We start from the raw sequence: 20471 nt of genomic DNA, 5'->3' as shown, positions 1-20471 counted from the left end.
GGGCTGCAGTCCCAAAGAGGCTTAAACACAAGATGCAGACTGATTCATAGCTCCCCTAAAATTGCCTATAAACGTAAGGCAGGCTTCTGACAATAATCAGCTGACTTTTAATGTAGCAAAAAATATGACAAGATGCAAGGTCTAAGCATTACAGCAAGACATGTGAACCAGACCAGAGGCATCACCATGCAGAGTTAAGATAAATAGCCATCAGGTCAATGTGCCAGTTGTGTACCACTAATTTGGGTTTGGGAGATTTTCTAGCTGAGCCTCAATGGCTTGAACAGAGGAAAGATTTGATTAAAGAATTGCTGTGTCACACTGGCTTCTACTCCCTGGGTCAGACTAGATGACCTACTGGCTTGGAGCTATTTATTTAGCTGTTTTTACAGTGTTTACAAGGAGCACCTGGATGCAACCAGGATTTGGAGTGTTGCCAGGTACTGTGAGCGCAGTCAGTAGCTCTGCTGCCTGTCCTTAGTCTCAGCAGTGCCATTCGAAAACTGCATGTATTTTTCTTTTCTCATAGAAGTATAGCTTTCAGAATGAATGTTCTTCCCTTCTCATCTCTGCCCTCCATTGTGGAAGGAGCCAAGAAATGTTTGTTTGATCTGTGGTGGGATAGGAATGAGTTGCTAAACTTCTCATCTGAACAACAGCGAGAGACTAGTCTGAGTGTTGCTGTTCCTGTGGTCAGCCCAGTGCTTGTCCAAGGTGCTTTCAAGCCTCTTGCAGCAAACCATCTCTTTCTGTAACTCTATGGAAACTGGTTTCAGCCATCACGGAATTGCTGCTTTGCCTCTGTTCTCTGTCATATGTGTGTACAATTTCTCTCTCGCTTCCAGTTTCTATGTGAGCAACATCTTCTTGATCCTCATTTGTCAAATAGTTATAAAGGGATGCTGCTTGCTTGTTTAGAAGCTTTACTTAGGAATCTAGTTCTGGCATTGCCAGTGAGATACTGAAGAAACCCAAAGAATGGCTTCCCCTGAGGAACGTAACAGGCAGAATTATTGTCCAGTGACTACTCTTTTAATGTTTACATATTGTAAGGAATTTTATGAGAGCAGGTATTTAATCATATAGCCAGTATATTGGCTGCTGTTTGATTTCACACATTGTAATGGCAGGGTGGAATAGAGAAGCTGCTATTTGCAGCTTTTAATTTTAATGCACTTTTAATTTGGTAAGTGGTGATATAGAGAAATTTTTCTTGGGTTTGTCCCTCATGCTTTTCATCCTTCAGTTGAGGCACAGGTAAGATGTCTTGTCTCTCCATGAAAAATAGGAACAGTGTCCTTCTGCATGATCAGGGATTTGGCTGCTTGCAGTGCTTTAAAACACAGTTGGATTTTTTTTTTTAAATGTAGATATTAATAGAGAATCTGTTGAAGGCCTCAAATGATTTACAGGTTTTATTTGTCTAATTTCCTATTATGTAACTTATAGTGTTCAGCTGTTGGACAGGTGTATGTTAATCTGAGATACCAAATTCTGTCATGTGCCTTTCCAGCAGTAACAGGCATTCTGGAGCTGCAGCTTGGTTAACAATCAAGCCTATTGAGTATATAAGATTGTATTTCCTCTGCCTCAATGCTTAGCTTTAGAAGGTAGAGAGCCAAAAAAGTCAAACACACTTTTTCTAACATGTGTTTTTATAGAGACAAAATTAACTCAATAACTGAAGATTAGATCTGTGCAGTAAACATCTGTCGTGCTTGCACACTTACTCTTCTGATATTAAGTGTTTAAAAATCTCACTGCTTTGAGAGTAGGGTGAGAATGACGTTGAATTTCGGGTTGAGAATTTAAATTTTATTTAGAAATAAAAGCTCAAACATATGATAAATGGAAAATTTTAAAGTTAACCCCCTTTTGGATATTCATTACCATAGGTGCTCTGAAATAGTCAACATTTTATATGTATTTACACACGGTGCTTAGAAAGGGTACTGGATCAGCTATTGCCTTTACACTTTTCTCAGTGTCATACCAGTCTATGTAACTGATGAGGAGTACACCTTCCCTCCCAGCCTTTAAGCTGCAAACTCTAGGCTGTAGGCTGCTGTTGTTATGACCCTAAATTGTACTGAGACATGGTCAGGGATCATGGTGAAAGCTAGCATGTCTCAATGCGAGGACATTCAGGAAAAACAACTGCACTGATTCTCGAGATTTCTGAAGTGCCTGTTCTTCATGGGTAGCAGTCTGGCCTTTAGGATAATGGCTGGGATTTACTTGCAGTTGTTATCCGTAGAAGGGAAGTCCTTTGCTACTGCAGTAAAACATGTGGTTGTTGTGAAAGTGCTGAGTGCTGTCAGTCCCAGATTTTTTTTTTTTCCCTTACCTTTTTTTAATGGTAATTTCTTCCTTTTTTTAATAGCAACATAGGGGAAGAAAAGGTCATGGGATACCAATCCAAGGAAGGCTAGCATTTCTCAGCCTAATTATTTACAAAATTACTTCACCTTTTAATGGATGTAGTGTACTTGGCTTGCTTAAATGACTGTATGTGATTTGTAGCTCTCCACTGAGGTGAGTTACACAACATACTCTTAGTTAATGCATCTGTCCTGAGTTTGTGTCAATACATTTTTTTGGACTCCTCTGCCATGTACTTTGTTATTTTTCTGAAGGCTTGGCTAAAGGACTATCAAGTGACTAATACCTGAGTTTTTAAAAGGATGGGTATACTGCATTTTTTATATAACCTAACATGGAATGGTCTTGCCCTACAAATTCGAGACCCTATCCTGGCATTTAACTCTATCCCTTGGTAGGATTTTTACAATTAATGCTCAGATGTAAAAACAACTTCTTGTGCTGTTGGGAATGCAGTCTTGTGTGTGTGGTCAGCAAAGATTAACTCTAAACACAAACCCAAGCAGTTCCATCACATTTGTTTTGAGTGTTCAGTTGATTACATTGAGCAATAACAAATCTTTCTAACTTATTATTGCTTATTATAGTCATAGTACTTTTGAGTAATTTGCAATCAATATTGTGATATATTGAGAGAAGAAAAATGAAACCGCAAATAGAAGTGACAGTGACTGGAGTAACATGGGTACATGAGATTACTGTTGAATTTGGCTACTAAAAGTAAATGCTTGAGGCAAAATGATTGATTTGCACTTTAGTAAAACCCAAGATAAACAAGTAAAACCCAAGATAAACACGACGTACTGTGTTATAATTGCTCTTAGATCATGTTTTATGTGATATTCAAAGCCTTTTAAAAAAACTGTCATTAAGTCTCTGAACAAACTCTGCTACCTTAGGGCATTGAAGCCAGCTGTCAGCGAGGGGGAATGACTGGTTTTGCTATGAAGGATCTCTAATGAGGGGTCCAGCACAAACACCCCATCGCTCTTCTCTTCTGTGTGGAGAGGACTGGAATTGTAAATTGGTTTAGTGAAGTTATTTGGAAAAAGAGAGAATGGACAGAATTCATTTTACAAGTAAAATAAAAAGGCAGTTTCTGAAATGGTCTCATATAATAGCTTTTTTGAGAAATGTATTGAAGGAGCCGTTTATAGTAACAGGATGCATTTCTATACCATTTCAAGGTACTGATGTGTACATTTAAATACAGCTGGAAGTATGGTTGTTAGAAAGAATTTTGGGACCTGTTTATATTTACACAGGTAGAATGATAGTTCATCACTTTATCTCAAAGATGTCAAAGGCATCCTGAATCTCATCCAGTTGTTGGCTACTCTGAAAGCTGAGGCAAAGGCCGTCATTAGATTTGTTTGGCTGAATGAAATTTTAGTGCTGCTGAATTTATATCTCTATAGATGTTACTAAGATCAGGCTTATCTATTCTTACTTGAGAGATTCTCTATCTGAATTATTAATTCTGGTATCTTTCTGTGGTGACGGCAGGAACTGGGCAGCTCTAGATGGTCAGTTCAGAAGCAGAGCTTTGAAGTCAATCAAGATGGATTTTACACTGTGTACCCTTTTGACTCACTCGAACCTTCATCAAGTTTCTTGAGTCCATGTCAGTATATGAGGAGCAAACATGCTGGATCTTGCTCTTGCTGTATAGTTTGACGTAGTAACAGGATAGGGTTAAATCTATCTGGAGAAGGCTTATTAACCAAGTCATTACTGTATTTTTCCAGCTGTGTTGCGGAGCAAAATGCTTTTGAATTGCCTACAGGTCCTGCTCTCAAACAGTAGCTATGGAATTTGGAATAGGGTGGACTTTCCATAAGCCAGCTGGGATGCAACGGGACAAGTTTTTACTAGTAAACAGTGAGTGGGATGTAGCAAGAGGGTGGAATGAGCTGAGACACAACTGCTGCATCCCCCAACTAAAGTGCTCTCAGATGATTGCTTGTACCTTCTTTTGCCTCCTGAATTTCATATACAAGAGTTGGAGTAGGAGAAATCACCTTTCTTTAGGTGGGGGGGAGGTGAGGGGAAAAAAAAAAGATAATGATGTCAAAGGTAATCTTCTGTAAAACCTCCTTGCTCTGAAGCATATGTTTGTGATACCTCTGGGTTGGGACTTCCAATAAGATGCTGAATTTTAATAAAGTGGTTGGTGACAGAGTGAGAAATGAAATGCCTGCTCTTTGTTTTATTAAACAGGTGCAGTGCCATACCTACACTGGATACTGCTGGTGTGTGACACCTGATGGGAAGCCCATTAGCGGCTCTTCTGTACAGAACAAAACTCCTGTATGTTCAGGTACTGTGGGAGTGGCTTCAGCAATTGCTAACTTTATAACCAAAGAGGGTTGGGGTGAATACAACCTGTTGAGAGAGCCTAATCTTTTCAGGTGACTTGGCCAGTTTACCCCACTCAGCACTGCACTTTGGACTCTGGCATGTCCACCCTGCAGATGCAGACACTTCTGCAAGGCTCAGTAAGAAAAACCACTAAGGTGACAACCTGTGGCAGCCAAGGCAAGAGTCAGTGTTGCTGTGTACATCGACACCAAAGATCTACTGAACAGATGGCATAACTTTTTTCCATGAGCTACATTTTAAATAAATGGTTCTTGGCTGCGTTTTGTGGGACGTGGAGTAATTTTTTTGTACAGAGTGATTTCAGTTAATTCGTGAAGGTGGGTCTGTGTGAAACTGTCAGTTTCTGGGATCCTGCTGTTATAATGAATTTGGGTCTTTTGACCACATTGCTTTGTTTAAGATCCCTATATTCGTGTCATGGGGTGGGCAGCACTGGGCTTGCACCACAGCTCACAAGAGGAAGGTCCAGACCCAGGCTGCTACTCATGTTTATTAAGTGATGTGTTTCTGGGCACTCAGCCTGACATTACTTTGTCACCCAGCAGTTTATTGAGACCAAATCCACAAGTTTCTTTAAAACAGAGTAATGTTGTTTTTCTTTATTCTCCGCATCATTCAGCATGGTAGTCCATGGCTGAAATGGAATGAGATTGGGCTCTAGATTTTCATATGGCCCTCATCCATAGTGGTCTAGCTTTGTGAGCTGTGGTGAGCAGTGGTGCTGTGACAACACCACAGTAAACACAGGCAGGGTTGGGAAGCTGTTCTGTACTTTGGGGAGAATTAAAGGGCAACACTAGAATTGTGCTGCCCTTCTCCCTTTCCTCTCTCCCCCCAAAGAATTAAAGAAGGAAAAGGCAGTAAGCCTAGGAGTGTGTTTCTAACGTGTTCACTGTTGCCACATAAGCACTGCTGCTGTAGCTGGCTTCATACTCTGCAATCTGCATCTCAGGGATTTTTAGTATAGTTCTCCTCTCACACCTTGCAGCGTTTGCCCTTTAGGTGGGAGCATGACAGCAGTCAAACCTTTGGGATTTTGCATTTTTCTCACCTTATCCGGTGTCCTCTTGGCTGTTGGGTGTTCTGTGGCAAACATAAGTGACTTGCTTAAGGGTTTGAGTTGAGTGGGAGAGCTGTCTGAGGACCAGTGAGCTGATGTACCTTGAAGAGATGCTTGGTTTTTCACAGGCATGTGGAAAGAAAAGATATTAATATCCTATTTTAGTATGAAGTGCAATCCTACAGTGATTTGGCTTAATGCTTTAGAATATGACTTTATGACATCATTTCCAGTATATCATTTTGGTAGGGCATGTTTTAGACTTTTACTGATCTATTCAGTTAGTCCTGTGCTGTTAATAAAATCATGTTGCAGAAAAATAAAGTCATGTTGTACTGTGGGACACAGATGTTACATGTATGAAGAAAAATATTGAGTTTGTACTTACTACTTGTAATTCAGCAGTAGGTCTGTGATGAACTGATCTGCCAGTGAAAGTGGCCAGGCAATAGTTTATCTTCAGAGTTTGTCTTGATCAGATTCTTGAGCCTGTCATACCTGCCTTCTTTAAAGGTGACTTTTGATCCATGTTTCCTGAATGTTCAGTAATCCCTGGAATTGTTTAGTAATGGTGCATGGAAGGATCAATTTCCTGTGAATAGAGCTATTAAAACAAAACAAAAACCAAAACAAAGCAAAAACACCCCAAAAATAAAAACAAACAAACAAAAAAAAACTCCAAACAAACAAAAACCTCCAATAAACACAGGAAAAAAAAAAAAAAAAAAAAAAAAAAGGCAAGCAAAGCTTGTAATAGATTTTTATACACTTTGGTAATGGATTTATTTGAAAATCTTATATTACCTGTTCAAATTTTAGTAGAAAACTGTGATGAAGCACTGAAGCAGAATGCAGAAGCAAGTGTAGAATCATACAAACTATGTGAAGATCTAAGTTATAGTAAACAACTCAAGTTGTGTTCTGTTCAAGTACATGCAGGATCTTATTCAGTATCCCATTTCAAACAGCTGGGGATGTTCAGGGATTGGTTGAAGTCCATTTTCTGCAAATTGTCCCACTTAATCCCTTTCCTCTAGAATACTGTGCTTGCATTCCCTGCACACTCTCCCCATCTGCTTTTGATTTGCTATTCCTGACATTTGCAAATGAAAGAAGTGACTCTTACTGATCTTTCCTACTTGCCCTTGGATTTAGTCCAGGTTTCTTACTAGCATGACTAACATGCTCTGTTGAGGTCCTTCAAATCACTAGATCCAGCTACTAAAGAATCCTTGTTTACCCTTATCCCAGTTTAATGTCTTAATAGGTAAAACTTCCTTATACTTTTCACACTGGTTGAAGCCACAGGCTCTCTGGAGCTGTTGACAAATAAAATAGATGCTTTATGGGTTGAGATATTGACTGTATTAATGTGACATTGTATGCTCTGTGTGATCATGCAGCATCTAAATGGAAGTCTCTTCTTTTTTTTTTTTTCTCCCCTTTAGGTTCTGTAACTGATAAACCATCAAGCCAGGGTAATTCAGGAAGGAAAGGTGAGTGGAGTCCTGTGCTTCACCAACTTGTGTTGTAATAACAGCTGTCCAGCCCAAGTCCCTTAAGATAGCTCAGAACATGTGTTCCTAAGCAGCTCCAGTGTGCAGGGGTGGATGTGCCACTGGAGTTTCCCTTCAGGAGGAGGAATAAGATGACTGATCTGCTCCCTGTGGAGTAGAAAAGGGTGTGCTCTGCTCTGTGCTTCTCAGCTGAGCTACCCAAAGGAGTGGCTGATCCAGAATAACCTCTGCTTGTTCGCCTTGAAGTAACATACTGAGCATTTCTCAGTGAAATCCCTAGAGATTAGGAAGGCTGTCAGTATGATTTGTACTCCAGGAAACAGGAGTGCCAATGTCACGGTTGTGGCTTTGTATGCATTGAAAGGTAGGGTTTTTTAACAGTGCATAAAAACTCTATGGCCAGCTGGAGCAGTGCTGGATTAAACCTTAGCAGTGATTGGAAACCTCACAAGCACTGATTCTTCTTCTTTACACTCTGGTCTTCAGTCCTTGCCTTTCCTGAGCAAGGCATTAAATGGATCATTGTTCTCCTGTGAGCATTCATAGCTCTTCCCTGTGTCCTCTGGTTTGCATTCACTGAAATGATTTTGGGAGGGTTGACCACTGAAGTATACATTGAGGAGCAGTCAAATATGTCTTTAGGCCTTTTCCACACCCTAATTTTCAGCCTTTTTCCCCTCTAGCCCCAGTTGAGAATCAACTTTTGGTTTTGCCTCTGTACTCCAGGAAGACTGTGCTGAATGCATCCTCCTTTCTGCTGATGAGGATGAATGCTCTTTCCTAGGACAAGTTCCTGTTTTGATTACCAAAGCAGAATTTTTAGTGCTAACTCTCTTAACCAGTTATTCCTGACATTTCAAAACCAAGGAAAACACTGACTTTGATGCCAATACTTTAATTTGCGGGACATCTTCCATGCTGGGAACATCAATCAGGTCCTGGAAGCACGATAATAGGGATTTGATTGCTCTGTTCAGAGTAGAGATATATTTTGAGCGTATCTGCTCTCCAGCCTATTGCTTGTATATAATAGCTTAAGAAAAGGCAAGAAGAAGAATTATGCAAGGAAAACTACTTAGCTGAGACTGAATGCTGAAGCCTGTTTCTTATTTTAGGTAAGGATATGTCTCTTTAAACCTGTAATTATGCATTAATGTGTAATTAGCACCTGAACACATGGTTATAATTCTGTTAATGCAATCTTTGCCAGTCTAGCCTGAAGTACAAGCAAATCAAATAGCTCTTGAAATCTGCATTATTTTTGAGTTATTTGTAGGCTTTTTACCTGGGTAGTCCTGGTCTGTTGCGCTAGAATTGAAAGCAGCTGACATTGGATTTCATGAGAAACAAGAGCAAAAGAGGAAAACATCTGAACTTGTTTTTTCTTCTTCACTCCCTTTATTAACTCAGAGGTTGGAACATGCAAAAAGAAAACTGTAAATGGTATGAATTAATTTAAAATTTGTAATATAAACTGATTCTCCTTGGTGCTGCCTGTGTCATCCTGTTTCAAGGATGGTATGCTTGGTCACGTGGCTGCGGAAACGTCCTGTGCAGTAGCTGTCAAAGGGGAAACGTTTCCCTTTGGGCCAGCAAGCTTCAAGAAGTCATGTAAACTTTGTCTCCTGCAGTTCTGGATCTGTTTGTATCTGCTAGAAACCCACACAGAAGCAAGTCTGGCCCTATTCCATGATGTTAGAAAAATACTTATGAGCAGCTATTTTAATGGGTCTTTTAAAATCAAGAGGGCTTTTAGAAGCTGTAATAATTTGGTTTAAAATTTGATGGACATAGCATTACTTTTTCATATAGGAATGAAAATGACTAATCTAAAGATGAATTCATCCTTCTTATCAGTGTTTTTCTTGCCTTAAGTTACCTTGATTCAAAATTCCAGCATCAGGTCCTGTTGGAAGGAAGCTGGAATCAAGAATAGCCTGGCTTCCTTGAAGCAAGGTGGTTGCTACAGGTCTGACTTCTCTGAAGGCTCATGGCAAGCCAGCATGCACATAACCATCTATTCTAGCTAAGCGTTCAGACACTTGTTTCAAAGATTGCCCTTTGCAAGGTGCAAAAAGGGCAGGATGGGAGGTCCAGCAGGAACTTGGGTCAGTGATGACTTTTCAGTTATAGAGGCACAGCCTGGAAGCTTCTGATATCTCTTTGGGCAACTGCCATCTGATTTGGGAGCTTTTGGAATTTTCCCATTGCACAGCAAACTCCTCCCTCTCTCCATCCCTGAGTGAGGGTCTTACAGTTAAAGAGCATATCTGGCACAGAATAGGTACTCTGAGGAGGACAAAGAATAGCTAAGACTCTCCAAAGTGATTTCTTTTTTCTCATTCATACAGGAATGTAAAATATGAGCTAATAAACTTTATGCCTTTCAAGTCTTCAGGGCAAAAGGGTGGAGGCTGCTTTGCCTTAGAAACAGTGTGGATGGGTAGGCTTACGCTGCTGGGTAATAAATGAAGACTTTACTAGCATATTAGCTCTCCTTTAGAAGAGGCAAATTAATATTGGAGGGAGAAAAAGACTGGTTATTTTTAATAACTCTTTCTCCAGGTCTTTTGCCCTCTTTTCCTTCCGGCTTAGCCCTGATTTCTGGAGCTCAGTAGGTATGTTGAGGTACCAGAAGATGTGAGGCAACATATGATTCCACTCACAGGCTCTCTCACTACTGATGAGAAGAAACCAAAAAGGTTTTATGTTCATGTGGCTTGGCATGTAGTTCCAGAAGTGGTTCTGTAGAGCTTTCTGCAGAGAACAAGCAAGCATGCTGGCAAGAGATGCTTCTTACTTTTAAATTCCATGCTCTGGTTATCCATATTTACATTGCTGCTATTGCTGTATGATGCAATGCCAGTTAGTCATACAATTTGCCCCATAAGGTAATTTGAATCAAATTAAATTGGCATCAAACTTAAAACTTTTAAATAGGCCATATTGATTTGTTCTGTGTCTGAGAAGCATTCAGTTGCTGGAAGGCAGATTAGACCTGGACTTGGGGAGATCGGAGGCATTGTTTGCATGAGGTGGAATGGAAACCCAGGCCCTCCAGAGCATGCTTGCTTTGTGACTTTGCAGTTCAGACACTTATCACTGTCCTTTTTATGCTGAATTTGTCCCACAAGCAAAAAACAAGTTTCCAAGAACTTTGCCAAGGAATGTAATTACTCTTCTGTCAGATTAGGATATCCAGAACCTGCAGATTTCTGTTGGTCTTTGTACAGTCCTTTCTTATAAGGAGCTTCTTGCATTAATTTGCTCCAGTTCCTGCTTAGTTTAAAGGTCCTGAGACTCTTGGAAAATGCATGCTGTCCTCTAGAGGTCTGGATCTTCCCAGTCTCTCCCACTAGGACATTGTTAATGTTTTAAGAAGCAGTGAAAGGCATCTTTGGAGCCAATGTTACTGGATTTCTTCCCTGCCTAAAGAATGCAGAACATTCCTTTCCAGCCAAAGGGAAATTGTGCCATACTTTGAGACAAAAGAAGTAAACAAGAAACAAAATAAAGTTTTATTTTCTTTATCTGGGAAGTGTTGGGGCTTTAGCTCAGATTTAGCGTATTGCAATCAGGAGTAGTGTCTTTTACAGTCACCAAGAAGATTTTAAAAGTAGTCTGGTTAGGAATCAGAGGGATGTAAAAAGCAGCCATGTAACTGCTTATCTCTCTAAAGTCACTTGATCTTCCTTCGTAGAACTAGAAACACAGTGAATTAGAAGTGAGTGAAGAGGAAATATATTGAAGTGGGGATAGTGGTTCATTAGTGGTAGTTTATTCTTCTGGACACTGCATTGATACCATTTTGAGCCAACTGAATGAAGGAAGTGGAAAAGGATAGTTGGCTCAGTAATCTGGGATTTAGAGATAATGCAACTGCAGGGTAAATTTGGATTGGAGTAGCTTTCATTGTCAGTCATGAAGAGTCTTCAGTGGTATGAGCTCCCTTTTTCTTTTTGCACTGCTAAAGACTTTATAAATGTTCCAGGCCTGTTTTGACTAGTCTTGTTTCCCTATTGCAAAAGCTGACAAGAGCATCTGCAATTCTCTGAACAGTTGTTGGTGAAATGTAACCTCTGATGGCCCTGCAGAAAGCAAAGCCCAGGTTGAGCTTGTTGTACACTTGCTGTCTTACATGTAGACATGACTCTTGTATGGAGCTGCAAACAGCTTTCCTCAATGACTTTTGCAGCCTAAAAGAAAACACTGAAGCAGTTTGAGAAACCTAAGATGAGCAACTTAAAATTCCTGACAATTAAACATGTAGAATTGGATTCCTTTTTGTGGGTTTAACTGTCAGAAATGAGTTTAAAGGCAGGCTTTGTTGGCAGGAAAATTCTGGGCTGCAATTGTGGGCAAGTTGGCCCATTCTGTGGCTTTTTTTCGTGCTGTTTTCCAAGAGTCTTACCTCTAGAAAATGCTAATGGCTCAGTTATGCAGCCAACAGACTGAGCAATTTGGATCAGTAATGAGCCATTAGTGTGAGTCAGTAATTAGGCTGGGCAGTAAAGGGCAAACACTCTCCTCAGGCAAACCCAAGTGAAGGAGGCTTGTGCTGATGAAAATAAATGGAGCCGCTTGTACCTGGGGACCTGGAAGCTTTGTCTGCTGGTGGTAAGAAGTCAGGTGCAGCTGGCCCTAATTCACCTGCCCTCAGCTGGCTGGGAGAGGAGCACATGGCCGCCACAGGGGCTCGAATGGCTCACAGAGGACAGATAATACCTTGACAAAAACCATCAAGTTGAAATGTGGCTAAAATGTCGGACTGGGACTTTGGTCTTCACCTTCTCTGGATCTTTCTGGATTCAACTAGGTACTGATAAATCTGAAACACAACTGTGCTGTTACAGAAATCAAGCTTCAACTCTGTCTCCAACCTCATAAACAGTGAGGAAATGCTTTGATGTCTTCAGCAGTTTGTGGAGAATACAGGAAAGAAAGAGAAATACTGTGTGGCCTTCATCAGTAAGATGAAGTAAATACAAGTTTACCACGGCAGTATGAAGTCAAGTGATGGTTCTAGTTGGTGAACACCATCTTATGTTTAATTTTTTGCAGAACATTAGCAGGTAGCAAGTCTGCAGTGCTACCCAAACAATTCATCTGGATCCCTTATGTAAAGTGTATATATTTGAATAAAAATTATATACTAATTTAGAAATCCAGATGAAGGAGAATTTTCATTCAAGTATCACTTTATGAACTCATTAACTTCATCATGTGATATTCCTAGACCGGGACTGATGTGTTTGTCAGGTCTTTTATGCGTAAAATATACACGTGTGCTGAAAATGTGCACAAACAACTTGATGCTTATGGATAGAGCTGGGTGTGGAGTGTAGCTATTTGGAAAGGCAGACTGTACTATGCATATGTAATAAGTCTGCTTCCTGAAAGCAGCTGATTTGCTATGCGTGTGTGTGCTACAAGAGTGCTGCAAGTCCTTCAGATGTGCAAAACTTGATTTGTTCTACCGCACACTGATGGTGACAGTTTCTCAGTCTACCCTGTTAAAATAGGATAGAGTTAGGAAACAATCTATGGGAGAAGCATGAATATGTGCTGCTTTTCATGAAACTAAAAACTCAGTTGACAGAGTTTAACTGAGGTTATGGGGAGAGGTTAATGTAACAAAAACTGTCCTGCAATAGCTCAAGTGGGCTGTGAGCAAAATTTCTGTAGATGGAATTTGTAGCGCAAGATTTTGGCTATATTTTTATTTCCAAGCAAACTTAGCAGTGGAATTGAATTTTGCTTCCCTATTATAAGAATATTTCTGTAAAAAAATGCTATTAAGTTAATCAGTAGGTTTGCCAGCTTGTAAATAGTCAGAATTCTCTCTGGGTCCTATTGCTATCTCTATACTGAATATCATCTACAAAATTATTTAGGAAGTTCCAGTTAATTGTAACTGTAGAAAGCAAGTCAATTTCACAGGTATGATAGTTTGCCTACATGATAGATTTTATTAGATAGTGAGAATCCAGCTTTTAAATGAGAATTGTGATCAATTTTTTTGAGAACAGAGGAATGTAATTTTACAATACTGTGTATATTGGATCCTTTTTTCCAGAGCAGAGCAATATTCTAAAAAGCACAGAGATATATCACATGAAGCAAACAGATTTTTGAAATATTGAAGTCTAGAAGTAAAACCTCAAATTTGTTACATAAACAGTAGAACTAAAAACAATTCTTTTGGTTCCCCACATCACTGCCTTGTCTGTAATTGTTTAGTTTTCATCAAAACTTTTTTTGTGGGCCTCAGAACATATGAATCAAATTTGAGACTGAAGAAAGTTTCATTGGCAAGTATAAAAAGAAGGCAAATTCTGTTTTAAAGTGTATTTTGTTTTATACAATGCAAGAATTCTGCTTTCATCTATAAAGCAGCAGTTCGAATTGGTAGCTTAGTCTATATAATATGACTTAATAAAATTGTAGTTTACAAGTGTTATTATAGCAATCTACAGACAACTCTTGTCTGTAATGTCTTAAGAACAGCTGTAAAATCTTTTAAATTGTGAAGTCATAGTGTTGAGCAACCTGGTGAGTAGATCTAATAAGTAGACTAACAATTGATTAAACAACATCTGTTAAGGTATTATTAACTGTTTATGTGCTATGCATGGATTTCTGATGTCTGATCATTACAGCTTGCAGAGAAATGGAATAGATTTGGGGTCTGTCAGTTTTGTTGTGAAAATATTTTATGTAGGCTCAAAACTTTTTCTTTTTTTAATAGAGTTGTTGACATTATTCTTCTCTTGCTCTATAGAATTTAGACATCTGAATGTTAGTGTTGTTTTCTTTCAAATCAGAGTAATGCACCAGGAAATGTGTTTTGTCGTGGTGCAGGTGTTTGGTCAAGGGGCTGGAAGCACTTTCCTTTCAACTGCTTTGCACCATGAGCTCTGTCAAAGTTTCTCTCTAAGAGATAAACTATGGAACTGTGATGGAAAAGCTTGAATGCATGCAGACCATATGTACCCTTAAATAAGGTAGGGAGAAGCTGGAGAGAGAACCCCAATGTTTGTTCGAGGTCCTGAGGCAGCACCGAGGGGAATTAAAGCTTCTTTACGAGAGATTGATCTGGAATAATAGCTTTCCTCTGGGTGCTCGTCTGGACTTTTGTTCTATGTTGACAGCAAGGGAGCTGTACTGCAAAATGCTTTGATAAAGGCTAAGGATGGGAGAAGTCTTCCCCACAGACTGAATTTTTCTGGGTGGTATCCGTGTCTTTATTACATGTTCCTGTGCTAACCTTGGTGCTCAGTTTCTGATGAGACCTTTAAGTGCTGCAGCAAAGCAGTTTGTGTAAGGACTTGACAGGTTTAATTTTGACTGTTCAGCTTCTCACAAATATGCCATTAAATTAGATGATTCTTAAAATCAGTTGTCTCTGGTTCATTTTGAACAATGCATCTGTAGATTTCTGGCAGTCTGTAACTTGAGGATTGACCTTCACCTTAAAATTAAAATATTTTAATGTAGAGAATGTGTTGTCACTTATACCCTGTGTACACTGCAATGCTTTATTCTGTAAATACACGTTTCCTTCTGAAATAACATGAGATCCTTTGGAGGTTCTTGCAGCAGTACTGTTATTTTATCTGAGTCCCTCTGTTCTCCATTCCTTCCCTCATGGAGAAGAACTCTTCCTTTGGTTTCATAATCAAAAAGAAAACCTCCTTTAGAACAAAATTCAGATCCTGAGGTGAAAAAGCTGGGGCTGTGTAGTTAGGAAAGTTGTGCTCACTCGCTAAAGCTCTGACACTCCTTTAATGATCCAGGGAGGAAAAAATATCTGTGGAAACAAGCAATGGAAAAACATGTATTTCCCAGCCCCCTCCCCTTTTTCTTCATTTTCACACGTGCAATACAGATATAACAGTGAGGTATCCATTCTGTTTGCCTGCAAGGAAATGAAAAGGGGTATTGTAAGCCCAAGGCTAGTCTGGTTGTCAGCCAGAAATTACTTCTCTAAAGGAGAAGGGGAGAGGGGCTGGCAGGAGAAGAAGCTGGAAATGAGGAGCTGGAAGGGGGGAAATACACTCTGAGATAGGTTGACTGCACATGGCTAGAGGTGGAAGGGGTCTTGTGCTTCCTCAGCATGCAGGTGTTGGGAGAAAGGAAGGCAGCTTGTACACAGGCATGTGTCTGGGGGAGCAGGGTCAAAAATTTAGACTATTTACTTAATCCCTTGGAAAGGCTTTTTTTCTCTTCTGTTTTCTTTTTGTGTTTAACAGACTTCTTTACAGGGGACACGTGTGGTAATTAACACATGCAGCTGTAGGGCTTCAGCCATATGTCTGAATTTCAAATGGCCATTGATCTGGCAAATTTGCTGCCGTCTCCAACCCCCCACTTATAGGCCTTGAAGATGTGGGAGAATTTATAGAGTCTTTACCTTGAAGAGACCAGAGCTGCAAGGAGAGGAGTGAAAGGGGATGTGAGTGATATTGGGGAGAGGAGGAAGAAAGAGTGGTATTGTAATCACACCCTTCCATGCCCCTTGCCCCAGCTCGCCATATGTTATCAGGTAGCTTCTGAAATGTTTCCAAAGCTAGGGATCTTGTTATTACTATATAAAGTTTGCATAAAAATTGTTTGTTTGTGGTTGGGTTTTTTTTTTTTTTTTTTCCTTGTTCAGTAAAGCAATCCAAGATCAGAATCACAATGTTCTTGTGGGCATTTCAGATGTGCTCCCTTTTCCACAGCTGCAGATATCTGGGCTCTTGCACAGAAGTGACAAGGTGGTAGTTGATTGTGGACTTTAAGCAGCATTTCAGGGAAGGTAGTTGGGGAGGGTGTCTGTTGGGCTGTGTGGAAACAGAGAATACTTCACATCAAAGCAGAGGCTCCTGGGGAAAAAAAAAGGTGATATATTGTAGATAGAATAAAATCAGAGTGGCTAAACTAAACAATCATAAGGCGGTTGTTGCTTTTGCCAGCAGTGATCAGGCAGCTGTTGACAGTGCTATAGAGCTTTTTGCAAGCTTTGCTCAAAGTTTGGGGCAATGTCAAGTGCTAAAAATCTAGCTATGAGATATGGTGCCTTAAGCAAAATATTTCTTTGTGCGGAAACTTTTTTCTCCCTGTTTTATTTCAAATGTCACTCAAGGCAGTGAGCCAAATGGAAGATGGTTCAAAATTAAGATACTGTAGCTTAAAATTCTGCAGTATCTATAATACTTATAGTGTTTACAGGGTTAGATAAAAATTTGTTCTTCTATTAAGTACAAAGCTATTAAAAAAGTTAAGCATCTGTTCCTCTACTTTCCCTCCTTCAGTCTATTTTTAAACATTCTCAGTGTTAGCTTTTGCTGATTCTTGATCTCATCACTCACTCTACAGTGTAAGTAATGCTGACACTTTGGAGGTGTTTCTGCTTTGGATTAAAAAAAAAAAAAAAAAAAAGCCCCAAACAAACATTCTTAACAGTCTATACTCCAGCTTTTGCTGACTGTGATTTACCCAGCCTGTATTGCTACTCTGTTTTTTTGTGTTGTGCCTCTTCTCTCCAGTTTCCCAGTGAGCCTTAGTGCCAGGACTGTCTGGAGCAGCCATGTGTTACATTGCCTCTTCTAACTCACCTCCCTTTTCTCAGTTTATTACTACAGATAGTATTCCTTGGAACAAGATGGCCTAACATCCCTTCTATGGATTGGCAATAGCTTTTCCAAATAATTTGGTAGTAGTCTATGTTGATATACACTTGGATACAGTTTTTATTACATAGATAAAGAGCCTAATTCTTCTTTATTCAGTGTTTATTACAGCTTATTTCCTTTCAATTGTTAATCTCCCTGGAGAATAAGGTTATTTCAATTCTTCCTCTCATCTTCATTACCTTGATCCTTTTTTGTAGGGAAAAAAAAAAATGAAGTGCTGAATTTACAGCTGTATAATTGCTGGGTTGTATTTGCCACAGCAGAGCTTTTCTATGCCATTTGACCTGTGAAGGTGTCTGCTGGTCAAAATGAGCCTTGGAGACTCTGTTTTGAAATTAGGTGCCATCCCTACCACCAGCTGCCGTTGGTACTTGGTAAATATGTCATCATTCTTCAGCAAACGTGTTAGGTAGTCAGGATTTTTGGTAACAGGTAGTTTTTGGTGCTATGTGTTCTGACCAGACCAAAAAAGCCGTTTAGTCCCCCTGATCCTTTTAGCTGTGTCTCCATTTCCCCTCAGGTATGTGTCTCAGCAGGGGGATGATACTAGACTCTTGAAGGACAACTGAAGTACACAGCTGAATGAAAAATAGTCTTTGCTCCCATTGGGAGCCTCTTTCTGCAGCCCGTATGTGTTTTTTAGTTTTGAAGGCATTCCAATAGCCTTCCCAGGTGGTGTCATAGCTGATTTTTTACACACTGAAATTGTTACTGGTACATAAGGAGAAGAGCCACTCTTCGTGGTGGTCGAGATTCATTTCTTTTGCCCTGCAGAGCATTACTAGCAGCTGTGAAACATCAGTCTGCAATGACAGGCAGGCTGAGATCCTGTCTGAAAACTTACCAGATGACGGAAGCAGAGCCTGGAAGCTGAGCCGGGACTCTGAGCTTTGTTCCCCTTCTCCTTTCTCAACAAGTAGTTGAGCTAGAGTGTTATAAACGTTCTTACATTGTTGGTGAGGATGAGCTCATAGCTTGTCTGCTGCCAGATACTATGTTCTTAAATTCTATTCATTATTGTTGTGAAATGAACATACAAGTCAACATGTGCCCTCACATGTAGCATCTCTAGGAAAGGTGTTCAGTGGGGCTGATGGACTCTAGTCCAAAGAGGAATTTTAGTGTTGTCCTTGCAGTTGCATAGCTTATTTTAGAAGATATATGAACAAAGTAAAAGAATGAATTTTGAAACCATGGGATTGAGAATATGGTCATCTTTCAAGGTAAAAGTATTGTGTAACTAATATAGTGATCAGGGGGAAAAAAAAAAAAAATCTGATTTTTTACCTCAGTAAAGTAGCCAGAACAGCATTTGGATAGAAAAATGCAGCAATACCATGGAAATAATCCCTTCTTCCAAACAATTGCAGTACTTTGCCTGTGGTGGAAGAGAGGAATTAAGCTCAAAGAGAGAAGGGCTTGAATCTGATAGAGTGAAAATGGTAAGAAAGAGAGTGAAAAAGATTAAGAAAAATTACTTGTATCTTAGCAGCTCCCTCAAGAGCCTTTGATTGGATATGCAGGTTCTTTTAATTTTTTTTCCCCTTTTTTTTCTCCTTCTCCTGGCAATTTGAGCCACTCTGGGAGTGAACTTAAGGTTTTTTACTTAAATCCAGACAATTAAAATCACTGGCAACCTAGTTGTCATTCTCTTTGGGACAGTGACGTAACTGGAGGCTTGGTTCTGTAGGTCAGAGCTGATGACAAGAGCATGTATTTCTAAGTCGCAGGATGATTTTTGTCTAGCTTAAGGAATAAAACTGCTGCTGGGATTGTTACAGGAGTGTGAGAATACTAAGTTTCTGAAAGTGGGGGAGGGCACAGTGGGGAAAATGTCTTCACAGTTTGACAGTGATTCCACATTGATAAAAAATAAAGCTGTTTGTGCAAATCTAAACTGAAGATGGTCTCAAAAGTAACCTGACCTTTATTACCTGCTTCACCTTTTTAATAGATAAGGTTCAAATCTGGCCTTGGGCATTTATTTTTCCTATTACTTCCAAATATTTGAATAGACATGTTTTGCTTTTTGGGACGAGTTTGGCTGTGAAGTCTGAAACTGTAAAACTGCAATAAGGTAAATCTATGCACAGTGGCAGGATTTCTCCATTTAAGCTTCCTTGCATTTGACCTCAGAATTGCTTTGATAACCAAACTAAAATCTGATTGCATGCTTCTTTAACCCATATCTTATGTACAAATTGCTTTTTTTAGAGAAGATCATCTCTGTGTTGGAGTTTGGCCCAAAAATGAACTGAGAATTCTAGTTCTAAACAACAGGGCTGTGTACAGGTTCCATATTCTGAGTTACATCTGTACTCAAGCTACCCGTGGGATACTGCTGCTTCTTGTCCAAAACTCCAGTCCTGCAAAATTAGTTAAAACTGTGGTTAACTGTTTACAGTTTGGGGAGAAACTGAGTGCAAACCAAGAAATCTTATTTCACAGGTTTTGAGGTTTTGAATCCCTCACTTATTACTCACTAGAACAAAAGAGAGATCACACAAACTTGTGGCTCCCTGCTGTCCTCCTAAATTAGTTGATTGCACTATATTGGGGATTTTAGCTTGAGAAAGGGGAGAGCAAAGGGTGAGTCTCAAGTTTGAATTAGGTAAGTGGTCTTAAATAATGGCTTTAATAATCTTAAGGTAGCTTGTCTTCTGCTTAGAAGCACGCCCATACACTTGGGAAAAATGTTCTTTGGGATGCTACATTTCTGTAAGTGTGTTAAAGCAACAACTTTTCACAAGTAGTGAAGCAAATTTACATGATGAGAAAGTTCACTGACAGCTCAGCTTAATTCTCTGATCTTTATAGCTGCTGCTTGTTCAGATAGCATGTAGTGTCTCTGCATTGACACCGAAATCCCTAGGGGTTTTGCCTTCGAAGTGGTAAAGTATAATGGCTCAGTTTTCAACTGCCTTATCTTCCATGCAGCAGTACTAGGAAGATATTTTTTTTGTCCCCAGAAAGGTTTGCACAACTTAGTGAAGGGAGTAATTTATTTTAGGTGGTAATTACCTACGGGCTTGGTTCAACCTGCAAAGTTCAAATCTGAATCTGGATCTGAACTTTCCCAGAGGCAGGGGGTGGTTTTGGACATTGTGTTGGTTCGACCTATTCGAGTGCGAGCTCTGAAACGCAGGTCCAGATGTGGGCTGGGATTTTGTATCTTCCCAAGTATGAGACCTTAAGGGTCACTTTTACATGACACATAATTGAAATAAGATAAAACTGGATCTCATGTTGGTGAAGGTGTCTACAGCATTATGTTGGAAGGTTAATAACCTTGCTATGTCTTTATTTTTCAAAAGAAACTGTTTAAAGGCTGCAAAGAATGAGAGGTTAGAGGGGAGGTTACTTTTGGCTAATTACTGTAGAACTGCCTTTAGAACTTATGCAGTAAATAAGGACTTTGTATTTTAGAGAGATTTTGTCTGCATCTCAAGAGTC

At 39.7% G+C, this 20471-nt stretch overlaps 1 protein-coding gene across 6 annotated transcripts in view; it reads left to right on the top strand.

Moving 5' to 3' along the window:
* The window catches only part of SMOC1 (SPARC related modular calcium binding 1), a 155995-nt gene that overhangs the window by 81045 nt on the left and 54479 nt on the right, over positions 1-20471 (top strand). For all 6 annotated transcript variants that reach the window (XM_040067492.2, XM_040067493.2, XM_040067489.2 and 3 more), the window contains exons 4-5: positions 4603-4702; positions 7273-7320. In XM_040067492.2, coding sequence (XP_039923426.1) covers positions 4603-4702; positions 7273-7320 — 148 coding nt within the window. The remainder of the gene's footprint in view (positions 1-4602; positions 4703-7272; positions 7321-20471) is intronic.

Source organism: Hirundo rustica, chromosome 6 (assembly GCF_015227805.2).
Source record: "Hirundo rustica isolate bHirRus1 chromosome 6, bHirRus1.pri.v3, whole genome shotgun sequence".
Classification (NCBI taxonomy): domain Eukaryota; kingdom Metazoa; phylum Chordata; class Aves; order Passeriformes; family Hirundinidae; genus Hirundo; species Hirundo rustica.
This window is presented reverse-complemented; position numbering and strand designations above follow the sequence as displayed.